The sequence below is a fragment of the Vulpes lagopus genome, chromosome 8 (assembly GCF_018345385.1).
Source record: "Vulpes lagopus strain Blue_001 chromosome 8, ASM1834538v1, whole genome shotgun sequence".
Taxonomy (NCBI): Eukaryota; Metazoa; Chordata; class Mammalia; order Carnivora; family Canidae; genus Vulpes; species Vulpes lagopus.
This window is the reverse complement of record NC_054831.1, coordinates 15,936,602-15,956,974: the sequence shown is the minus strand read 5'-3', so window position 1 is coordinate 15,956,974 and position 20,373 is coordinate 15,936,602. Positions and strand designations below refer to the sequence as shown.

The window sequence follows — 20,373 nt, the reverse complement described above, 5'->3', positions numbered from 1 at the left end:
CGCCCTTCGGCCTGCGCTGAGCCTCCCCGGGCCTCCGGGACCCGTGGGCCGAGGCGGCGGGGGCAGGGGCAGTGGGGGTGGGAGGGCGCAGCCCGCCCGCGGCGGGGGCGCGCTGCTGCGGGGGGAGGAGCAGGGTGCGGAGGCTTTGGTGGGTCTGAGCCGGCGCTCGGGGAGCCGGTCAGTTGGCGGCCGAGGCAGCAGGTCAGTCCCGGGAAGGGCGGGCGGCGGAGCTCTGCTCTGGTCCAGCGTTCCCGGCGCCGCCACCAGCGCCGAGTGGCCGCCGCCGCTGCAGAGCGTCGCTGCTCCGCCGCGCTCCCGCGCCCCGCGCCCCGCGCCCCGCGCCGCCGGCCGCCTGGGAGCCCGAGCGCCGAGCCCCGGGCGGAGGAGAGGGGCGCGGGCGCGAGAGCCGCGGCGAGGGAGCCGCGAAGGGGGAAGGGGGCGGGCGGAGGGAGGAGCAGGGAGAGAGCGAGAGGGGGAGGGAGAGCTGGAGAGAGCGAGAGCAAGGAGCGAGAGCAGGGAGAGCGGAGGGAGGGACAGGAGAGGGAACGACACACGCACGCAGAGACACACGGTCACTGGAATTCCAGTAGAAAAAAGTGAGCCGAGCAAGGGTTAGCGGGAGAAGATTTTTTTTTTTTTTTTTTGAATCTTTTCTTCGTCTTGGTGCGAAAGAAGCGACTCCGGGCTCTCGTCCTCGAAGCTCCCACTGGATTGTTCCTGGCGCTCACGCCCGTCGGTGGATTTCTCTCCTATTTGCATTTTATTCTGACCCCCACCCTCGCTGCTTTCTTGCAGCCCTTCACTCTCCGATCGCCTCGTCCCCACCTCCCCAGTCCGCTCCTGGGAAGCGCAGGGGAATTGGACCCGCGGGGACTCGCGCCTTCCCGGACCGGCGGCGGGGAGGACAGAGGGAGCACCAGGCTGTCGGCTCGTAAAGCAGATAAACCCTCATATACGTGTACGTTTGGTTTTAGTGGGCAAGGGGGGCGTTGAGAGGCAGCCCACCGCCTCCCCCCTCCACCCCCTCCAGCCAGAGGCGAGCATCGCAGGACTCGGGATCTTCACCGGGCTGGACTCGCCGGCATCTCCGCATTGGATTTGGGGCTGATTATCACTGCTTGGCTATTATTATTGTTGTTGTTGTTGTTGTTATTATTATTTTTTTACCCAAGGGAGAAAGACAAAAAAAAAAAAAAAACCACACACACACACAAAACTGTGGGATTTATTTAACATGATCTTGGCAAACGTCTTCTGCTTCCTCTTCTTTTTAGGTGAGTACCTGCGAGCGGGGAGGGCAGCTCGCCCGCCGGAGCCTGGGGGCCGTGCGGGGCCGCGCGTTGGGGCGCCGGCGAGAGCCCGGGAACGCGGGGGGCGAGCGGGGCGCGGGCTGGAGAGCGGCGGGGAGAGCGCGCCGCGGAGCGAGCCGGGCCCGGGCGCTGCCGGAGCGAGCGGGCCCGGGCGGCCAGGCTGGGGGCGCGGGGACCAGAACCGCGGCTGGCTGGCTCCGCTGGGGGGTGGGGGGGCCTGGGAAGGAGACTTGGAACGCCCGGACCCCCGCCGCGCACACGCACGCACACAGGCACACTCGCTTACTCACGCACAGTGATAGCGCTCATGTCTCTTAAAATAATGGGTTCAAATTGCGGCAACTTAAAAAAAGAATTCCAACTCTTGATCTGGAGGGGAAGAGGGTGGGGAGAAGCTGTGGGTCGCGGGGAGAGAATTCGTGCCAGTCCCATCTTTCTGGTCGGCTCCCGGATCGACCCGGGTGGACGGCGTGGGTTTCTCCAGGATCTCCTGCTTGGACATCTGTGCGGGCAGCGCCGGCAGCCATCCCCTCACCTGCCAATCAGCCTCTGGGAAATGCATCCCGCTTCCCGCTCCCCGAACCCTTTTCCAGTGGCCCCACTCCCGACAACACTTCGCAAGTTTCTCCCCACCCTTTGCCGAGCCAGAGGCTTGGGCAGGAGTGGAGGGTGGCGAGCAACCCTTGACTACCTATCCTTCACCACCTCTGGCCTCCTGGGGCCCCTGTCCTAGCTTATGGGAGGAGGCGGGAGGGAGGTCAAAGTTTTCTTCCTTGGGTGAAGAGGGAGAGGAGTGATGGAAAAAAAAGGGATCTGAACAAAGACCGTTGCTCATTCTGTAAGCCCCTTCCTCCGAGGGCCCGAGAGGGGGGGCTGCCTGGCGCTCCTGAACCGAGGGCAGCCTCTTTCCCACCCAGAATTCCCAGCCCCAGGCCCCCTTTTGTGCTCTGTGAAATTTCAGCTGCTTGGGAAATGGGTGTATATATAGAGAGCATTCTGGGAGTGGAGGTGAGAAAGAAGGTGTTTTAGAGGCCCTGTGCTGACCTGGAGTCCCTGGTGGTGAGGCTGCTGCCCCTGGTAGGTGCGCTGGAGAGGGAGCTGGGTAAGGAGTGTGTTGAGGGAGCACACGTCTGCCGTGGATGCTGTTCCTGCCACCCTGGCCTGCTGTCAGCCTGTGGTGAGCCAGGCTGTCTCTCTGGGTCATGAGTGTACCCCTTTCCTCCTGGAGGAGGGGAGAAGGAAAGGCCTGAGGGGGTAGGTGTCCATCACAGAAAGAAGAGGTGGGTGGGCTATGAAGTGCTCTTCTGGCTGGAATAGGGGATTTGAGTCAATCCTGGTTGGGCGCTGGACCCTATGTCTACCCCTAGCCTCTGCCCTCTCCCAGAAGCGCCAGTTCTGGGGGGGGGGGGGGTGCCCTGCCCTAGGGTGTGGCCTTCACAGGTGCTGCCCCGGCTAAGCCAGAGGCAGCTTCTCTCCGGGGTGGGAGGGGCTGTGGAAGGAAGGAAGCTGGGTAGGTGCTCCGGGCCCACTAGGAGCCTGCAGCTCTTCCTGGCAACCTACTGCAAGTGGACTCTCATTCTGGAGGGATTGTTCTAAACCTGACCTTTTCTCTCACTGCTGGTTTGAAAACCCAGCTTTCTGGGGCCAAGAAGAAAAGAAAATTGTATTTCAGGAAAAGCAGCCCTCTTGCCTGCTGCTGAGCTGTGTATGTACCCCAGAGGTGCTTTCTGATGTCCTAAGGTGGAGAAGTGCGGTATGGGCCCTTTGGTACTGGCTAGGCCTGGAACCCCATGTTGCAGGCAGGCTTTTCTCAGCTGAGATGCGGAGTGGACTTCATTCACACAGAGTGTCTGTGTGTGTGTGTGTGTGTGTGTGTGTGTGATGCACACAGTGTCTGAGACCCTGGGGGCCAAGGTGAGAGGAGTAAGAGCAGGGTGTCAGCAGTCTTTTGGCCGAAAGCCCTTCAGTTTGCTTCCCTTGAGATGCCCCTTTCCAAAGCTGGGGGAAGGCTTAACTGAGTGACCACTGGATATTAGGAGACTCTAGGTCAGCTAACCAAGGAGGAAGGGATGGGTTGGTATGAAGGGAACTTCCGCCTCGGAACCACTTTCCTGGCACAGAGCCCACAGCTGGGAGTTGGTTGGAGATTCTGCTTGGGGGGATTTTGTGGGGCTGGAGATTGGGTAGCAGTTGCAGTGTGTGTGTGTGTGTGTATGTAGGGGGCACGGTGAAGTGTGTGGCCAGGAGCATGGGTCTTCTGTGTGCTCTTCCCCTCACCTGAGTGAACTCTGGAAAGCAGGTGGCCTTTCTGGCCCAGGCCTCCTGACCTGCAGGGTTGACATACCCAGGAAGAGAACAAGATGAGATGGGGAAAGTAAGTGGGAGGGCGGGCCTGGTCAGAGGCCTGCTGCCCACTGGTGTCCTAGTGTGCATCCTCACTCTTGTGGGGACGTTTGTGCAGTCTCCTAGTCCCCCTTGTCTCTAGAAACTGTTCCACATGTCTTTTTTTGGATGGATCTGAGTTTTCGCCTGATTTAGAACTGGGAGGCAGCAGGATACCTGCTGACCTTTACTCTTTTAGAATTTAGAACAGCTCCCAGTAGCTGTTTCTGTCTCTGGCCGGGCGTGATTGGTTCTGAGGGTCGTGACGCCAAGCAGAAGAGCCAGGGATGGGTGCAGCCAGGGGAGTTTGGTGAGAGGATACACTGGCTCTCTGCAGTGTCTTCCTGCCCTGGTCACATATGCTGGCTGGCAGGATCAGGGAAGCTCTTGCTTTGGGCACAGGAGCCCAGGGCTCTGTGAGGAGGACCCCACCTGTAGGGCAGGCTGGGTAAGTACCCTATCGCCCCAGTGCCATAGGCTGATGTGCTGACCTTTCCACCTGCCCACGGTGCTGCTTTCTGGATCTGTCTCTGATGGTGCCGTCTCAGGCACAGTCAAGGTGGGAAGGGAGGAAGCTGCAGGGACGCTGGGGGAAAGTCTGGAAGCCCCAGGGCTGGGTCCTTCTTGAGGTTCTAGCAGGCAGGCAGGCTGGCTGGCTCGGTGGGGGCAGCAGGTGCAAGTGAGGCTGGGTCAGCTCAGCTGCTCCTGGGTGGCCCAGATGCCCTGAGTCCTGCTCAGGGACCTAGGAATTTGCTGAAGCCAGGAAATAAAGCTGCTGCCTCGGCTCGGACGGAGGACACCTCTCCAGCTGGTGCCCAGGCAGATGCCCCACCGTTGGTGCCCACACCCCATGCCAGATTCTTCTCGGGCCTGCCCACAGCCCTCAGCTCTTCCAGTCCCGAGGCAGAGGTATGCCCCATGGGAGAAGGAATATCTTTTGCTCCAGTCCTTAGGCCTATTCCACTCCTGGCTTACCCCTTGCTCTTCCACTTCCTCTTCTTGTGGGGCAGGTCTCCTTTCTCCAACGGTGGTGGAATCCTTCCCCTTGGCAGCTATCTGGAGTGACAGGCTCGCGTTGCAGGGCTCTGCCTCTAGGTGTCGCTGTCTCCCTACGGTAGCTCCCCCCCTGAGCTGGGCCTGGGGGGAAGGATTGAGAAGTGGCCTTTCTGGGTAGGGATGGGGGGTGGGGTGGGGTGGGGAGGGTGGATTCTGTGGGATTCTGGGGAGAGGACTTCTGGCCTAGGATCTCACTGTGCCTTGGGCTGAATGGAATGGACGGAGCCTCCCAGCCCAGGTCACTCCTGGGTCTTGGAAAAGGCAGTCTTGGCTCTGGCCTATGGAAGGGCTTTTTCTCGGGCAGGATCTGGAGTGGACAGGGAGACTAAGGAGATGCCTGTGTCCAGAGGAAACCATTTTGGGAGCTTGATTTTGATGGGACCAAGTGAGCCCCTCCCTACCCTTCACTTTGGACTCTTTGTCCCCCCTGAGCCCCTTCCTTCAGAGAGGACTGTGGGTTTAGATGCTCTGAGGGTGGTGGGTAAAAAGGGTGGCCCAAATCCCGTTTGTTCACTTTTGGAGAGGTGAGGCTCCATGTGCAAGGCCAGAGTCCGAGGACGGAAGCTCTTTCTGCTTTGCAATTGGCTTATTATCTGGCTTTTGGAAAGAAGAAGAAAAAAAAGGAGAGGCTGGGGGAGATGGTTTTAGAGAAGGGTGGAGAGAAGAGGTAAGAAAGAGAGAAGTAGGAGGTGCTAGGGGGAGAGAGAGAGAGAGAGAGAGAGAGAGAGAGATACGGGAAAGGCCCATGTGGACACACACTGAGGAAATCTAGTTGCTCGTCAGGCTTGCCTGCAGCACTTTTCCTTTAGGCAGGGCTGGGGTAGGACTTGGCTACAGAAGGCACGTTTTCAGGTGTCTACCAGGTGCAGTTGGACTGGAAGGTGTAGAGGGCTGGGCTGCAAAGGGGTGACTTCTGGACGTGCCTCAGGCCATGGTCAGGCTTGTCTCTCGGGGTCTCCTCATAGTCTGAGAACTCAGGATGGACAGGCCAGGGGTCTGAGAGGCCCTTGCAGCCTGTGTGTGACCTTGAGTTGTCATCTTCCTTCTTTCGGTCTCAGTTTCCCCAGGGTAGAATGGGGGGCTGGATGCTGTGGTCCTCTAAGGTCCTAACAGACTAGGAAAGTAAAATTATTCTCGGCCGTTTTCCCAGTTGAACCCAGCATGTTGGCTTGGACCTCTGGCTGGACCTGAGGTTGATGGAGGTTTGGGCAGCAGGAAAGCCAGAGTCCCCCTCTGCACCCCGGTAGGCCCTGAGGCCCCCAGCTCTTGGTTGAGGCTGTGGCTTTCTTCTCTGGCCTCGGGGTATTTTGACCCTCTGTGCTCTTGCACAAGGGTCTGCTTTGCTGTGCTCCGCCCCTGGGCCCGGGGCTGAGGGGTGCCGGCGTGGAATCCGAAGAGAAGCTGGTCGAGCCGGGCACAGGGACAGCTCCGGTTCTCCTTTGGGTTTGAGGAGGGCCATTGATGCCTTGGGATCCTTTCATAGCTCTTCCTCTGCTCGCTCCGCTGCGCCGTGGGGAAGGCAGCACTGAGTCGCCTTGGTGTGCTTTGGAGTGGAATGGGTGTGGAGTTCCCAGCAGGGCCCAAGCCCCAGGCCTGCAGCTTGGATCGGAGGTCCTGGCGGCCCTCATTCATGCTTGTCTTCCCTCCCCACCACCCAGACGAGACCCTCCGCTCTTTGGCCAGCCCTTCCTCCCTGCAGGGCCCCGAGCTCCACGGCTGGCGCCCCCCGGTGGACTGTGTCCGGGCCAATGAGCTGTGTGCGGCGGAATCCAACTGCAGCTCCCGCTACCGCACCCTGCGGCAGTGCCTGGCCGGCCGGGACCGCAACACCATGCTGGCCAACAAGGAGTGCCAGGCGGCCCTGGAGGTCCTGCAGGAGAGCCCGCTGTATGACTGTCGCTGCAAGCGGGGCATGAAGAAGGAGCTGCAGTGCTTGCAGATCTACTGGAGCATCCACCTGGGGCTGACTGAGGGTAAGCCCTGCTGGGCCTCCAGGGGGATGCGGTGGGGTTGCGGGGAGGACGGGGGAGTGGTGCGTGGGGACCTAGGTCCTGGGGCAGACTTGGTAATGGAATGAACTGGCCAGCTCTCCACTGCTCCCTGCCAGCAGAGCCGAGAACACAGAGGAAGTAGTTGGCCCACCTGGGAGGGCAGGTGTCAGAGGTGGCCAAGGGAGGTGAAGGAGGAGGCTGCGTAATAGCTGGGGAGGAGAGAGGGCTGGTGAGGGGAGAAGGAGAACAAAGATGGAGAAAGGAGGGGAGTAGGGGTCCGAGAGAGGATGGGTGGATGGATGGATGGACTTGTGAAGTGGTAAGAGAGAAGGGGAGGTAGGAGTACCCAGGCAGCTGGTGTGGGTCATGTGCACGCAGGGCTGTGGAAGCAAACCAGCCCCCACCACTCTCTAAAGGCCTGGGCTCTGAGCTGAGCCAGGCCCATTTCTGCTCTTCCTATTGCCACGAGGCCTGCTCTCAGGTGGCTTCCTGACCCCAGGGCTGCCCTAGGTACCTTCTACAGAGCTCAGAGATGTGTGTGGGCAGCAGGCCCCTTCAGGTCCCAGGGTGGAACCTGTAACCGCCCCCTCCGCTAACACCCCACTCCCCTGTATCCTCCCCCTTCATACTTCAGAGGGAGGATTTGCAAACAGTGCAGGAGGATTGGCCACTTCGGTAGGATGTTCATTTATTGATTCAATGATGATTTATTGAGTGGTTATCATCTGCTAGGCATTGTGGGAACACTTGAGAGAACAAGCTGGGGTAGCCTCTGCCTTCATGGAGCTCCTAGTTGGAGGGGCAATACAGATAAATGAGGGGCTGTTGTCGTTTGGCGACATGAGTGCTGTTGGAAAGCACTGGTGCTATGGTAGCCCCAAGGCAACTTCTTAGAAAATCTGAAGAGCCTTCCTGGAGGAGGCAGCCTCTAAGCTGAGACTAAGGAGTGAGCTACAGTTACACCAGGAGGGAGATGGGAAGAGTGTGGGAGGTGGAGGGGGAGGTTGGGCAAAGGCCCACAAGAGGGAGTCAAACTCACTTGCAGACCTAGCAGTAACCCAGTGTAGTCAAGTGAGTGGGGGATGAAGGGGGGCAGGACCTGGGGTGCAGTAGGGAGCCCTGCAAGGGGAGTCTTTGTGATCTCTGCTTCAGGGTGGTGTTTACGTGGTTCCAGTGAGGAGCGTAGATTGGAGGCTGCAGCTGTAGTACAGGCCAGGAGTAGTGGTGGCTGGCTGAGGACAGTGGCAGGAATGAGGGGGGCTCTCAGGAAGTAGAATCAACAGGTCTTGGTGAAGAAAGAGATGTCAAGGAGGGCAGTTTGCTGTTTTGGGCAACTGGGTAGGCCATGCGGCTGGTTCACAAGAAGCAGAGAAGGTTTTGTATCACGGGAGGGCGGGGAGATACTGCCTTTATTTTGGGGCATGTGGTTCTCGTTGGCCATGCCCCTCATACAGCGGGGCATGGGGCTGGAGCCCAGGTGGAGAAGGAACATGGGACATAGGGATTTAGGAGCTGCCATCAGCCTGTCCGTGTCATGGGGGCCAAGTGTGCTGGGAGACTACACTGAGAGGAGGGCAGGGACAGAGCCCCTGGGGATGACTGACATTTAAAGATGGGTGGGTGGGGGAGGGGGACCTGCAAAGGTGTGTGGAGGGGGAGGTGCTGGGAGAGAGGTGGAGGGACAGCAGGAAACCAGGAAGGAAGGAGGGTCAGCAGTCCCCAGTCCATCTGGGGAGCAGGAGAGGGTGGGCAGCGTGTCCCTGTGCCCTCGTGGTGAGCTCTGCAGGGGTGCTGGGGGAGAGGCCTGCTTTGGGGAGGGAATGAGAACTGGGGAGCTGGGAAGGGTGACTGTGGACAATGGCTAGAATTTTAGTGTGAAGAGGAGGAGAGAACAAAGGATGACTTTTTTTTTTTTTTAAGATGTGAGAGGGTCAGGCAGCTTGAACTTGAAGGCAGGTGGGTAGTGGGATGGAAGTGCGCGCTGGCACCGGGCCCTTGGTTAGCTGACATGGAGGAGCAGCAGGGCCTCAGGATGCTGGGGGGAAGGGGGACACCGGGACCCGGTGGGGGGGCTCAGGGAAGGAGGGTTTTCTGACCAAGATGGTTCCAATATGCCCTGAATACGGGAGCAAAGCTGGCATGTAATTATGAACAGTGTCACCACCGTTAATAGCAAAGTAATTCCTCTGAATCAGTCTCCCGTTCCTAGCAACCTCGAGTCCTGGCAGCGGAAGTGAGCAAAGAGAGGGACACGGTGCCACAAAGTGCGTGTCCTTTATTCTCTGCTGGGTGAGGAGCAGGCCTCACGGGGAGGAGGCCTCTCCCGTGCATGAAAACCCTCCCCCGTGCATGAAAACCGAGGCCCCTGAGCACCACCCCCCCCACTGTGGGAGGGAAGCTCACGTGCAGGAGGAGGGTTGGTGGGACAGGGTCCTTAGATTCTTATTTTCTTTCCCAAGGCCTTCAGGTTCAACCCGGGGGAGGTGGGGCATTGCTTTGGAGTGGGCTTGCTGAGGGCTGCAGGACACACAGGCCGGGGGGACAGAACTGCCACCTAGAAGGGCCGGGTGGGCCACCTGAGCACCCTGTCACCCGAGTGGCTCCCTCTGGCATCACGGCGTCAGAGGCCGAGGACCTTGCTGGTCGGAGCCAGGCAGTGAGGCGTTTGGATGGTGATGGTATGCGTAGTGGGCCTTAGGGTGCGTACTGCGCTGTGGCCTTCAAGGCCGGACTGGAGAGGCCTGAGCTGGCTTGCGGGTTCTCTTACCTGGCAAACGTCTGTGAAGGCCCGACTGTGTGTGCCTTCTTCCGGAGGGTGAGAGCACTGATTCAGCTCCCCGCCCTGGGCTGGCCTGCCTACAGGCTGGGAGAGCCCTTCCCTGGGCCAGTACTAGAGGAGTGTCCCCCCCCACCCGGTCCTTCCTCGGAATCCACCCACCCCCATTCCTGGCTCTTGAGAGCTGGAGGTAGTTTTTGCCAGGGCTGGCCAGGGGAAGCTGAGAGGCCTTTTAACAGCAGGTAATGTTCCTCTGAGTGACAGGATCCACCTGAGAGTTAATTATTCACCGTGTGGGATGAGTGGTCTCCCTGGGGGACGCTGTAAGCACTTCCTCCCTATTCCTTAATAACACTTAATAACCTGGCTTGGGCCTGGGGAGGGGTGGGGGGACTGTGACTGTGGAGAGGAGAGATCTGTGTGGGTTTGGACTTTGATTGTGGCTTCTCCTTGGCCCCTGCCGGCCCCTGCTGGTGGGGGTGATTCCCCTGGAGGCTTGGCCCTACCTTCCCCCTCCACCTGAGGCTGAGCTGTGTAGAGGCTGAGGACCTCAGCTGTGGACAGAGCTGGGGTGGCAGGAATGTGGCCTTTGCTGAGTTCCTAGACAGTCCCAACTGCAAAGGACCTAGAGATTTTTCTGTCCCACTTTGATGGGGGAAGCTAAGGTGCCAGAGAAGGGTTGGTGGGACCAGGGTCCCTGACTCCTTACCCAGACCCCTTTCCAGCTGCTCTAGGGAGAGCCTGTGGTCTGGGGCTCAGCTTTTCTTTCTGTCGCCATACCAAAACCACCAGTATTTACATGGTGGCGCTGTCACTGACAGCTGCGCAGGGCACCGGAGACCAGGCTTCTTGCCTTCTCCAAAGGTGGCACTGAAGTTCAGGTCGTTCTCATACTATAGATGTGAAGAGCAAAGGCCTCTCCCACAGGTCATGGCCTAGGGATCTGATATCCTAGATTTTGTTCCGTCTGGTTGTGTGGTTGCCAGGATGCCTGGTGGCCAGGTGTCTTGATTTCCCACAGGTGTGTACTGCGCTGTGGCCTTCTCAGCCACAGCAGCAGACAGCGTGAGTTAACTTAAATAAGGTGGGCCTTTCTCCCATCCCATCCTGGAAGAGGCTGCTTCCCCCCCAGATCATACTACAGTCAGCCCCCTAGTTGGTCATACTAGCTGATGGGCACCCAGTGCCTAGCTCTGCCAAATGCAAGAGAGAAGGACAGGCCCTGGCCTGGGGGAGAGGTCCAGCTAGCACAAGACTGCCCCTGTGGGAAGTTCAACAGCAGCAATACTTGTTTCGAAGTTTGGTTCAGTAACAAAAATTTTAATTTTAATTTTGGAGACCGTATACGTGATGGTTAAGTACTTGGACTTGGAAGCCAACTGCCGGGGTTTGAAACCTGGCCGTGCCATTTACCAGCTGTGTGACCTTGGGCCAGTTACTTAACATCTCTGTACCACCTCAGGCCAGCTCTTTATCAATAAAACAGGGAGAGGAATAGCGCCTCATAGAGAAATTAAGAGGATTAAGTGAGTTCGTACACTTAAAGCACTTTCAGTGGTGCCTGCACTTAGAGGGCTTGGTATAACATCATTTTTATTACAAAAATATTTCCTAAGCTCTTGTATTATTTGGCCCCAACAGATAGCGGTGGCTGGTCACCCCACCACCCAGAGTTTGTCCAGTGCCTGTGGGTAGAATGGAGGACACTGAGATGGCACAGGCCTGGATAGTCCCGGGGAAGGTAGGATTGGAGAGTGGCCTGAAAGGATACGTACCATTTGGATGGCAGTCAGTGGGTATGACGGGGCACCCACTGTGCATAGTTCATTCAGTGTGCTGGGTGTTGTAGGGCATGAGGGGTGCTCATTCCTATGAGGTGAAGTAAAGGGTGGGGGCCATTTCTCCAGGGGGAGAATGAACATCTAGGGGTCTGTGTCGTTTTGGGCTATACCTAGCAGACAGGTGCTTTGCTCTGAGAACCAGCAGAGGGCTGGATAAACCTTGAGTGCGGGCCTCTGGGTGACCTGAGCCCCTTATGGGCAGATTCCAAGTCCCCTCTTCCAGATGGCTGGCACCTTCCTGCAGGTGGGCCCCCTGGATGCCACCACACATGTGCGCTTCTTTAGGTGCTGGACCTGGGTGGATAGGAAATCAGCGTGTGAGACTGTGGGTCATCACTTGTCTCCCCCGCCCCTTCAACGTGCACACACACACAGTCTGAGTGATTATTCATTGATTTCTCCTCACAGTAACGTCTCAAGAGGATATTTCCTCTCCTGCTGAGGTGTTGGCGGAAGGGGCGGGAGTCCTGATGAGGAGGTGGTGGGTCTCCAGGGCATGCCTGTGCCATTTATCTCCTGTCACTCGCTTGCTTTTCCATTCACCAAGCCTCTGATGCATCCCGAAGCCTTCAGGAGAGGTCTGAGAAGCAGCAGGTGGTGGGGAGGCCAGGCAGGGAGTGCAGAGGTGGGGATCAGTCAGACAAGCTGGGGGTCAGGCCTCCACTCAGCAGACTTTCGGCCCCTCCAATCAGACTCTTCTGATGACATGATGGGAAGCAAAGAGGAAGTTCTATGCCCTTGGGTGGGCCTGAGCAGAGCCAACCCAGTGTGATGGGAGAGAATGCTGGTGTGAGGGCCAACGGACCAGAGTCTGGTCTAGCTCAGCCGTGAGTAGCTGTGTGATTTCAGTCAGGTGGCTTTACCTCTCTGGGCCACCCGAGAGTCCTCTCTTGTGAAGTGGGGAAGTTGTACCAAATGACCTCAGAGCGCCTTTGGCTTCGAATCCTGTGATTTATAACCTGGCCTTCTGCAGGCTGTCCACCTCCCTGGTGCTTTCTTTCCAGAAGCATTTGGAGGTGCTTAGAAGAGGGCTAGACATGCAGGGAGGTCAAGAGAGGGATATGTTAGCAGTACTGAGCTGCTGTGGAAGACTGCTAGAGAAAGAACTCACCTGTATGAAATTGTCAGTATTTCCATGGTGGCTTGCTCTGGTCTAGCACCATAGGGAGGGTGAGCCTGTGCCTGACGCCGGTTCTCTCTTCCAGGTGAGGAGTTTTACGAAGCCTCACCCTATGAGCCGGTGACCTCCCGCCTCTCGGACATCTTCAGGCTTGCTTCAATCTTCTCAGGTAAGTGGAGTTGCACTAGGGGCTCCGCAGTCCTCCTAGGCGCCCTGGCCCTCAGTTGGCTCTGCCTTCCACCAGCAAGCCCCTTGATGTTTCTGAGTTTCAGGTCTTCATCTGTAAAAGAAGAAACCCGTAATACCCCACCCTACCCCGAGGTTGTGTGTGGAGTGGAGCAATTCTGGGAATTGACTAGAATGTGCCTACCATGCAGTAGGTCTTGAGTCTGAAACCTGCTGTCACTCTCCTGTTTTGTCACTGATCTTGCCCTGTGGGTCCTCCTTTCCAGTTTTCAGCTCTTTCACTTTGGAGTTCTACTTTGATCACGTTGTTCTACTTTTCTATGCCTTGGTGTCCTCAGTTGTGCAGTGGGATTGTCATGAGGTCTAAAATGAGCCAGTGGTTGTTAAGGGCTCAGAGAGCTGCTGGGCAGCACAGCACGGGGCCCCAACAGGAGCCCATAGCCATGGCTGTGGGTGGTAGTATTACCACTCTCTGTTCCCCTTGGGGACTCCCCTTCCACCAAGGGCTCTTCTTCTTGAACTCCACTGAGAGGCCTCTGAGTGCCAGGCCGCTCATGTCCCGGCCTGCACAGGGAGTGAGAAGGACTGTGTTGAGCTCTCACTTTGCTTGCCGTGGTCCTTGTTTAGGACTCAGATGGGTTGGTTGGTTCTCTCTTCCTGGCTTGTTCCCTCTGGCATTTGGGAGACCCGTGGGCCCAGGGCCGCCACCCCTGCTCAGGCCCTGGGGAGGGCCTTCCAGTCTTGGGAACTGGTCTGTGGGGCCTGGGGATGAGCTGCTCCTGAAGCCACCACTGGTGCTCAGAGGTGGCCAGGGGGGCCTGTTATGGTACAGGGCCCCAGACTTGAGGTTTCTAGGAAGTTTTGTGGCAGTATGTGAAGCCTTCTCAAGTTTCTTTTGCTCTAAACCATGGGTTCTCAACAGCAGCACCGTTGAAATTTTGATCCGGGTAGTTCTGTCCTGTGGGAAGAGCTGGCCCATATACCGTCAGATGTTTAGCAGTATCCCTGGCCTCTACCTACTGGATGCCAGTAGCAACCCACTGAGTCGTGACGACCAAAAATGTCTCCAGACATTGCCAAATGTCTCTTGGGGGGCACAACTGCTACCAGTTGAGAAGCAGCACTCTAAAACTGTGAAATGAAAGACTCTCCAGTGAGACCCTAAACCCTTTCAAATGAAGAATTCCCTAGGAGACTGTTTTCAAACTTTCTTTCCTGTTATTGCCCCCCTAAGGAGAAAAGTCAATACTCTGTAGAGAAATACTATCTTCATCTGTTTTGGCAGCCATAGCAAAATTCCATGTTGGGGAGTTTCAACAACAGAAATTTATTATCTCATAGAGGCTGGAAGATGAAGATTAAAGCCTGAGAGGGTTTGGTTTCTGGTGAGAGCTCTTTTCCTGGCTTGCAGATGGCTACTTCTCCCTGTGTCCTCACACGGTGGGGTGAGGGGTGGCACAGAGGGCAGGAGAGGGAGAGAGAGTGAGAGAGCTCTTTTTTTTTAATTTTTAAAATTTATTTATGATAGGCACACAGTGAGAGAGAGAGAGGCAGAGACACAGGCAGAGGGAGAAGCAGGCTCCATGCACCGGGAGCCCGACGTGGGATTCGATCCCAGGTCTCCAGGATTGCGCCCTGGGCCAAAGGCAGGCACTAAACCGCTGCGCCACCCAGGGATCCTGAGCTCTTTTTTTTTTTTTTTTTTTTTTTTTAAAAGACACCGGTTCTATTGGCTGTGGCCTTACCTCCTCACCTTTACAGCCTCATTTCACCTAATTACCTCCTAAAAGCTGTCTGCAAATACAGTCACATCGGAGATTAGGACTTCAGCATATGAATTTGGTGGGCACAACATAGTTAGTCCATAGCAAATGCCAAGGAATACCTAATTTTTTTTTTTTTGGCCTACTCAGGAGCCAATTTTTCCTCACTTGGTTCCATTGAGGGTATATGGGACTATATCTAAGGACTGATGTGGGAGGATATGTAGGTACCTGGGGGGAGAAATCCTGGAACCCCGTGAGAAAGGAGGCATTGGCCAAAGGGTGACCATCTAGATTTGCCCTTGGGCCCTGGTGGTGGTTGGGGGTGGTAGTGAATGAAATGGAGACTTCAGAGATGATCCTCGTTGGTTTTGGGTAGAACTCCACCTTGGGCTACTCCATTTGAGACAGCCTCAGGGCTCAGATGCAGGTTAAGAATATTCTCAGCACGTGATACCATAGTGGGGATGCCCTGCCACCCCAATGTACCTGGTTCCCACAGTGCTGGCTGAGTACTGCTGGAGGGGTGGGAGCCATTGGATTTCTCTCCAATAAAGAAATATTTTAGGCTTGCTCCTTGAAGGTTGAAGGTCAGAGGTCTGCTTCTTGGAATCCCACTAAACATCTTTCTAGCAGAAAATCTTTATGTGATGGACTAGATACTCTGTGGGATAAGGATATTGACAAGTGAGGAAATTATCAGGTCTCAGCTCACTGGATCAGCTTCCTTTACCTGCTGCCTAGATGAAACTGGGCCCCACGTGACCCTGGATCCCTGGGCTCTGAGGGCCGCTCCCCGCAGAGAGGGCCTAGCTTCAAGGTCTGTGACAGCTCCCCCCTTATTGCTCCTGTTGACCCCACTCCACCCAGAGTAGCCCAGCTTAGAGTTGGTGCATGAGTGGCCCTCTCTGGGAAGCTTGTGCACGTAGCTGGGTGGAGGACCCTGGCCAGGCCACCAAGAAGCCAAGCGGGCGAGTGTGGGGCTCCGAGAAGAAACTCGGAGCTGGGAGGCCCGAGTGCCATTGCATTCTCTGCCACAGACTTGCTTCCTTTCTGATGAAGGAAGACAGAAGCTTAGAACAGAGCTTCCTAATATTTGCCCATCAAGGCACACAGACAGCAGCAGCATTGTTTGGTGTACTAGGGTAAGCAGAGCGTCTTGGAGCTTAGGGGAACATGCATCCCTCTGTGGCTTCCCTGTGGGGTCAACATCTGGGCCCCTATATCACCTACCTGTGGCTTGCTGGCTCGGAAGGCCGGGCTTGTGTGACCTAAGATCAGCACTGGGGTGGGTGATGAGGCTGCCACCCTGCAGGACTGTAAGGAGCCCTTCTGCACTTGCATATACTCATAGTTGTCTGTGCATTGCCTCCTCTATCCTCTTTGTGTGGAAAGGCTGTGAGTGGGGACTATGTGGTCTTTTGCCCCTTCTCTAGGCCTTACTGTCCCCACTCAGTCCTAGGGACTCAGAAGAGTGTGCTGTTATCTTTGGGGCTCAGTTCCTACTGTCTCTTTAACATTTACTGTCTAAGAATTCGGGTCCCTGTCGTTGGAGCCTCCTGGAACATTTGTTCTTTATCTCTGGCCTCCTCTCTCTGTTGGGGTTCTCAGAAAGTCCTACTGGGATTCTATTGGCAAAAAAAGCTGCCAGAATCTCTCTAGCATTCTGATGCCAGAGGCCCTGGGGGAAGGGTAAGCCTGTCCTTCTCTCTGCATAGGCCCTAGGATCAGTAACTGGGTCTGGGATTACTGGTGTCCTATTAGCCCTGAGTTCAAGGCCAGGAGGAGAGCAATCTGGCTCAGCCCTGAACCATGGCAGCAGTGATGGGAGAGGCATCCAGGGAGATGGGAGTGCTCATGGAGAAATGAGGTTTTTCCTGCTTGCAGCAATTCAGCTGCCCTTGCAAGCATGAAGCGGGGTGGTTAGGGAGGCAGCCTAGTGCACAAGAAGAGTGTGGGCCTTCGGGCAGACAGTCCGTCTAGGGTTTGAATCCTGACCTGGCCACTTAGGAGAGTGTGATCTTGGGCCTCACTGGGCCTTCTTGAACTGTAGTGCCTATGTGTGCAACATGGGGGTGTGATACCTGCTGGGAGGGTTGCTATAGAGAATTCACTGAGAATGGACGTAGGCAGAGTTACAGAATTAGTCGTCCTCCCTGTACCAGGGATGTTCAGTAGGGGACAGGGGTTTGGGGAGCTGAAGTTGAGAGCCCCTCCATCCCCAGGTGTCTGTGACCCCGTGAATACTGAACCCCAGCTGTTCGCACATGGGGAGGCAGGAGAGGATGGAACAGGCAAGAAGAAGGTCTTGTTAGGGAAAGGAGAGACTGTTCAGGTGGAGAGAGGTTGTGGAAGATTCCACTGCTCAGTTCACATGGAGGGAGGCCATCCATGCGAGGGTGAAGGGTCCGGGTGGCCCAGGCAGTGTTCCCTCGCAGCCACGGGGCCATGCCTCAGGGACAGAGAGAAGCCACAGGCAGATGGCCTGGCCGGGCTGGGCATTCTTGGCGCAGAACAGGAGCCTCTGGGGCCTCTGCATCCACTGCAGGCCTTACCAGATGCATGGGTGTGGAGCATATTTATGGAAACGTGTCCCTCCTGTAGCTGGAAGGGAACTTGGAGATCACCTAGGCTCAGGCTTTCTCTGGACAGAAGAGGAAACGGAGACCCCAAGAGCAGGACCAGACTGGACTGGGAATCTAGTGCTCACTTCCACCCTGCCCCGGGGCTGCTCAGGCAGGTGCCTGTAAGCCCTGGCTTCCTCTCCTACAGCAAGGCACTGCAAGAAACACCTGCCGCCTAGAGTTTCTGTTGGGACTAAGTGAGCTACTGCAGGCAAATGCTTGACTCAGTGCTGGGGCACATTGCACTAAAATATGTAGCTCTTTAAAACGTATGGAGTGGATTCTCTAAGGGCAGATGACTGGCTGTGGCAGAGCTGGTCTGGAAGCTTCCATCTGGGAAATGGTTGCAAGGCTTTTGGTGACACGAGGTTGCCTCCTACCCACGATGGTGCTTGGTGGGGGCTGGAGTGGGAGCTGACTGGTAATTTTCATGGGACAGTACACCCTGGGGACTCCTGCTGAGCCACCCTGACCTTGGTGAGACATGCTGTGGGGTGGTGGGGACACACGGAGGCTGGCGAGATGTCTGGGCCCGTGGCCTTTTGTGGGTTGGAGGAAGAAGCCATGGGCGCTGTCTGCCTGAGTTGGCCCGTGAGCCTCTGGGGTGGATGGGCTGTCTTGCTTGGTCTTGTTTCAGGTTCCAGTGGTTCCGTTTTTGGGGGCTTAGGAGTGGAGGGCACCCTATCCCTGCCAAGAAGTCTGGCAGGTGGCCCCTGACAGATGAACACCACCCTTGCCCTTGGTACCACAGAAGTGTCATGGTTGGGGCATGTGTGTGATTGTGGGTGTTGGTGTCTGTGTCAGTGCATCTAGCCTCTCCATATTCCTGGGGGTGCCTTGCGCTGCGCCGTGCTCCTAGTACATATCCACAGAAGATCCTGGAGTGGGCCTGCTAGACCTAGTTTGAATCTTGGCTTTGCCCTACCAGCTGGGTGACCACAGGGTGGGTCCCCTGACCCTGCTGACCTGTAAAACAGAGCAGTTGGGGCCTTCCCTGCAGGGGTTGGTGATGATGCATGCACAGGTCCTTATGTGGCACTGGGGCAACCTGGGTGAAGGCCATGGGCGGTGCTGCTGTGGGCAGGCGGGAGCTAATGGCTTGGTGTGGGGTGTTACACCACATGAGGAAAGGTGTGAAGAGGTCCAGGCGAGTGTGAGGGGCCTGTGTGGGCTGCACCTTAGGAGCATCTGAGGTTTAGGGAAAGGCGGGGCTCCTTAGTGCTTCGTGGGAGAGGTGGGGCTGGGGCCCACCTGTTTAGTTCAGTAAACATTCAGCTTGCTGTGTTCCAGATGCTACATCAGACACTGCTTTAAACTGATGCAGACTCACGTCCTCACTGTCTGGTGGGGTGAGCAGACACCCACTTAGACACTCACCAGGAGGCTTAGTGGCGGCGGTGGTGGTGTAGACCAAGTGCTGCCTGGAGAGTTCAGTGCGCTTGGGTAGATCATGGAAGTCTTGGAAGGGGAGAGAGGGGTTCTGGAAATGCCATTCCTGGCAGCATCATGGCTTAGAGGCCTGGCCCAGCTGGGATAGTGAAGGAACCACACATCTTCTGGGCCTGGTGGGCTCCAAGGACAGTGAAGAGAGATCCTGATGTCAGACGGGAGATTGGCCTCTCTCGGGTCTCCTTGCCCAGGAGTCCTGCCCTGGACTTCTCCAGAACAGAGCTCACTCAGCATGACTACCTGACTGGGGAGGGGCTGAGGTCCTGGCCTCCAGAGCCAGGCCTGTGTGACGGTCACCCCCATGGCCATTGGGGGGGCCTGGTTCAGCTCTGCTAGATGCCTGTGGAGGCCTCTTCCTTTCCTGGCTCCTCTGAGGGGGTATCTGAGCCTTTCTGCCCCAGCCCCTCCTCCCCTCAGGTTGCTTGGCAGAGACTGGGAGCAAGGGCTTCACCGGCTTCAGCTGCTTGGCTGGTGAGTCTCGGAAACCCCCTTCTGAGGCAGCCCCTACGAGGAGGTGGGTGGGGAGGCGGTTTGGGGATGGAGGACAGGGAGGAACTGAGGAAGCAGGCGGCCTCTCTCCCTGCCCCCCTGCATGGTGGCTTAGGCGATAAACTGCTTATCCTCAGGTTGTCTCCCTGAGCCGAATGCAGAAGCGTGTTATTTAAATTTCAAAATCACATTCTTCTTCTAACAGCTGTCAGAGACTCTGAGTGTCAACGAAAATTGGGCTTTAGCTGCAGCTCTATCACCTCTTTCTCCTCCCCTTTCGGGAAGAGCTCCTCTGATGGCCAGGGAGCGAGGGTGTGGGGTGTGGGGCCAGGGACTGTGGGACTGTGGGGACGGAGGAGGGGAGGTGATGGGTGGATCGGGTCAGGTGACCAGTGATTCTTGCCACACCAATCAGCAGTTGGGAGCACCTGGGAGGAGGCCAGCTTCGTCATCAAGGGGTGCCGAGGTGTCCCCCCTTCCTTTTTGTTTCCTGCTTTCTCCTAGCAGTGCTGTGATCTTGTGACCTCGGGCTCCCGTCAGTGGGTGGGAGGATCTGCTTGTGCTAAGGTGTGAGCAGGGTGTTGGTGACATCATGCTTCGTTGCCTTTGTGTCCAAAGAAGAAACTGCTGTGAGAAAAAAGGAAGGAAAGAAGAAAAGAACAGGAGAGAACAAAGTTTAACCCCCAAGAGAGGCTTTTTTAATGGTAGAATTTGAGATGTCATGGTTGGGGTGAGGTTTTTAGGGCAAAGACATTTTCTGGTACTTTTTATTAGGGGGGTAAGGGCAGAGGGAGAGGGAGAAAGAGAGTCATAAGCAGGCTCCACACCCAGTGCGGAGCTCAATGCAGGGCTGGATCTCAGGACCCTGAGATCATGACTTGAGCTGAAATCAAGAGTCGGACACTTAACTGACTGAGCCACGCAGGCATCTCTTCTGGTACTTGTAAAATAGCGTCTCCTAGGGGACACCTACTTGCTTCCTCTCGGGTATGAAGACAGGCTCGGCCAGCAGCGTGGATGTGGGGTTGTTCTGGGCTGGGTCTCTCTGCTCTTGAGAGGCTCCTGAGATGGCTGCAAGATTCCGTCCCCCCCGCACATGCTCCTGGTTTAGCCATGCACTGTACTCACCAGATTTATCCCGGCATAAGACAGGGTTTGGGTAACTGCCCTGGGGCTGCCCCTTCCAATCATATCTGTTGATAGACTCCTTTAGCCCCATGGCTGTGGAGAGAGAGGCATAGGTCTGACTGGGGTCAGAGTGTGTGGAGGGTGGTATGTGTGGGGTGGTGCAGATTGTGTGTGTGTGTGTATGTGTGTGTGTGCTGTGAGCATGTGTGTGTATGTGTGTGTGAGGTGGTATGTGCATATGGCACGCAGGATATGTGT

General features: G+C 56.6%; 1 protein-coding gene across 2 annotated transcripts in view; it reads left to right on the top strand.

Annotated features, from left to right (window-relative positions):
- Positions 1–537: 537 nt before the first annotated feature.
- The window catches only part of GFRA2 (GDNF family receptor alpha 2), an 85,129-nt gene continuing 65,293 nt past the window's right edge, over positions 538–20,373 (top strand). Inside the window, exons 1-3 of one of the 2 annotated variants that reach the window (XM_041764887.1) lie at positions 538–1,274; positions 6,407–6,721; positions 12,562–12,645. In XM_041764887.1, coding sequence (XP_041620821.1) covers positions 1,235–1,274; positions 6,407–6,721; positions 12,562–12,645 — 439 coding nt within the window. In that variant the 5' untranslated portion in view covers positions 538–1,234. Of the gene's footprint in view, positions 1,275–5,810; positions 6,722–12,561; positions 12,646–20,373 lie in introns of those variants that run through there. The other variant, XM_041764886.1, reaches the window with a different exon arrangement.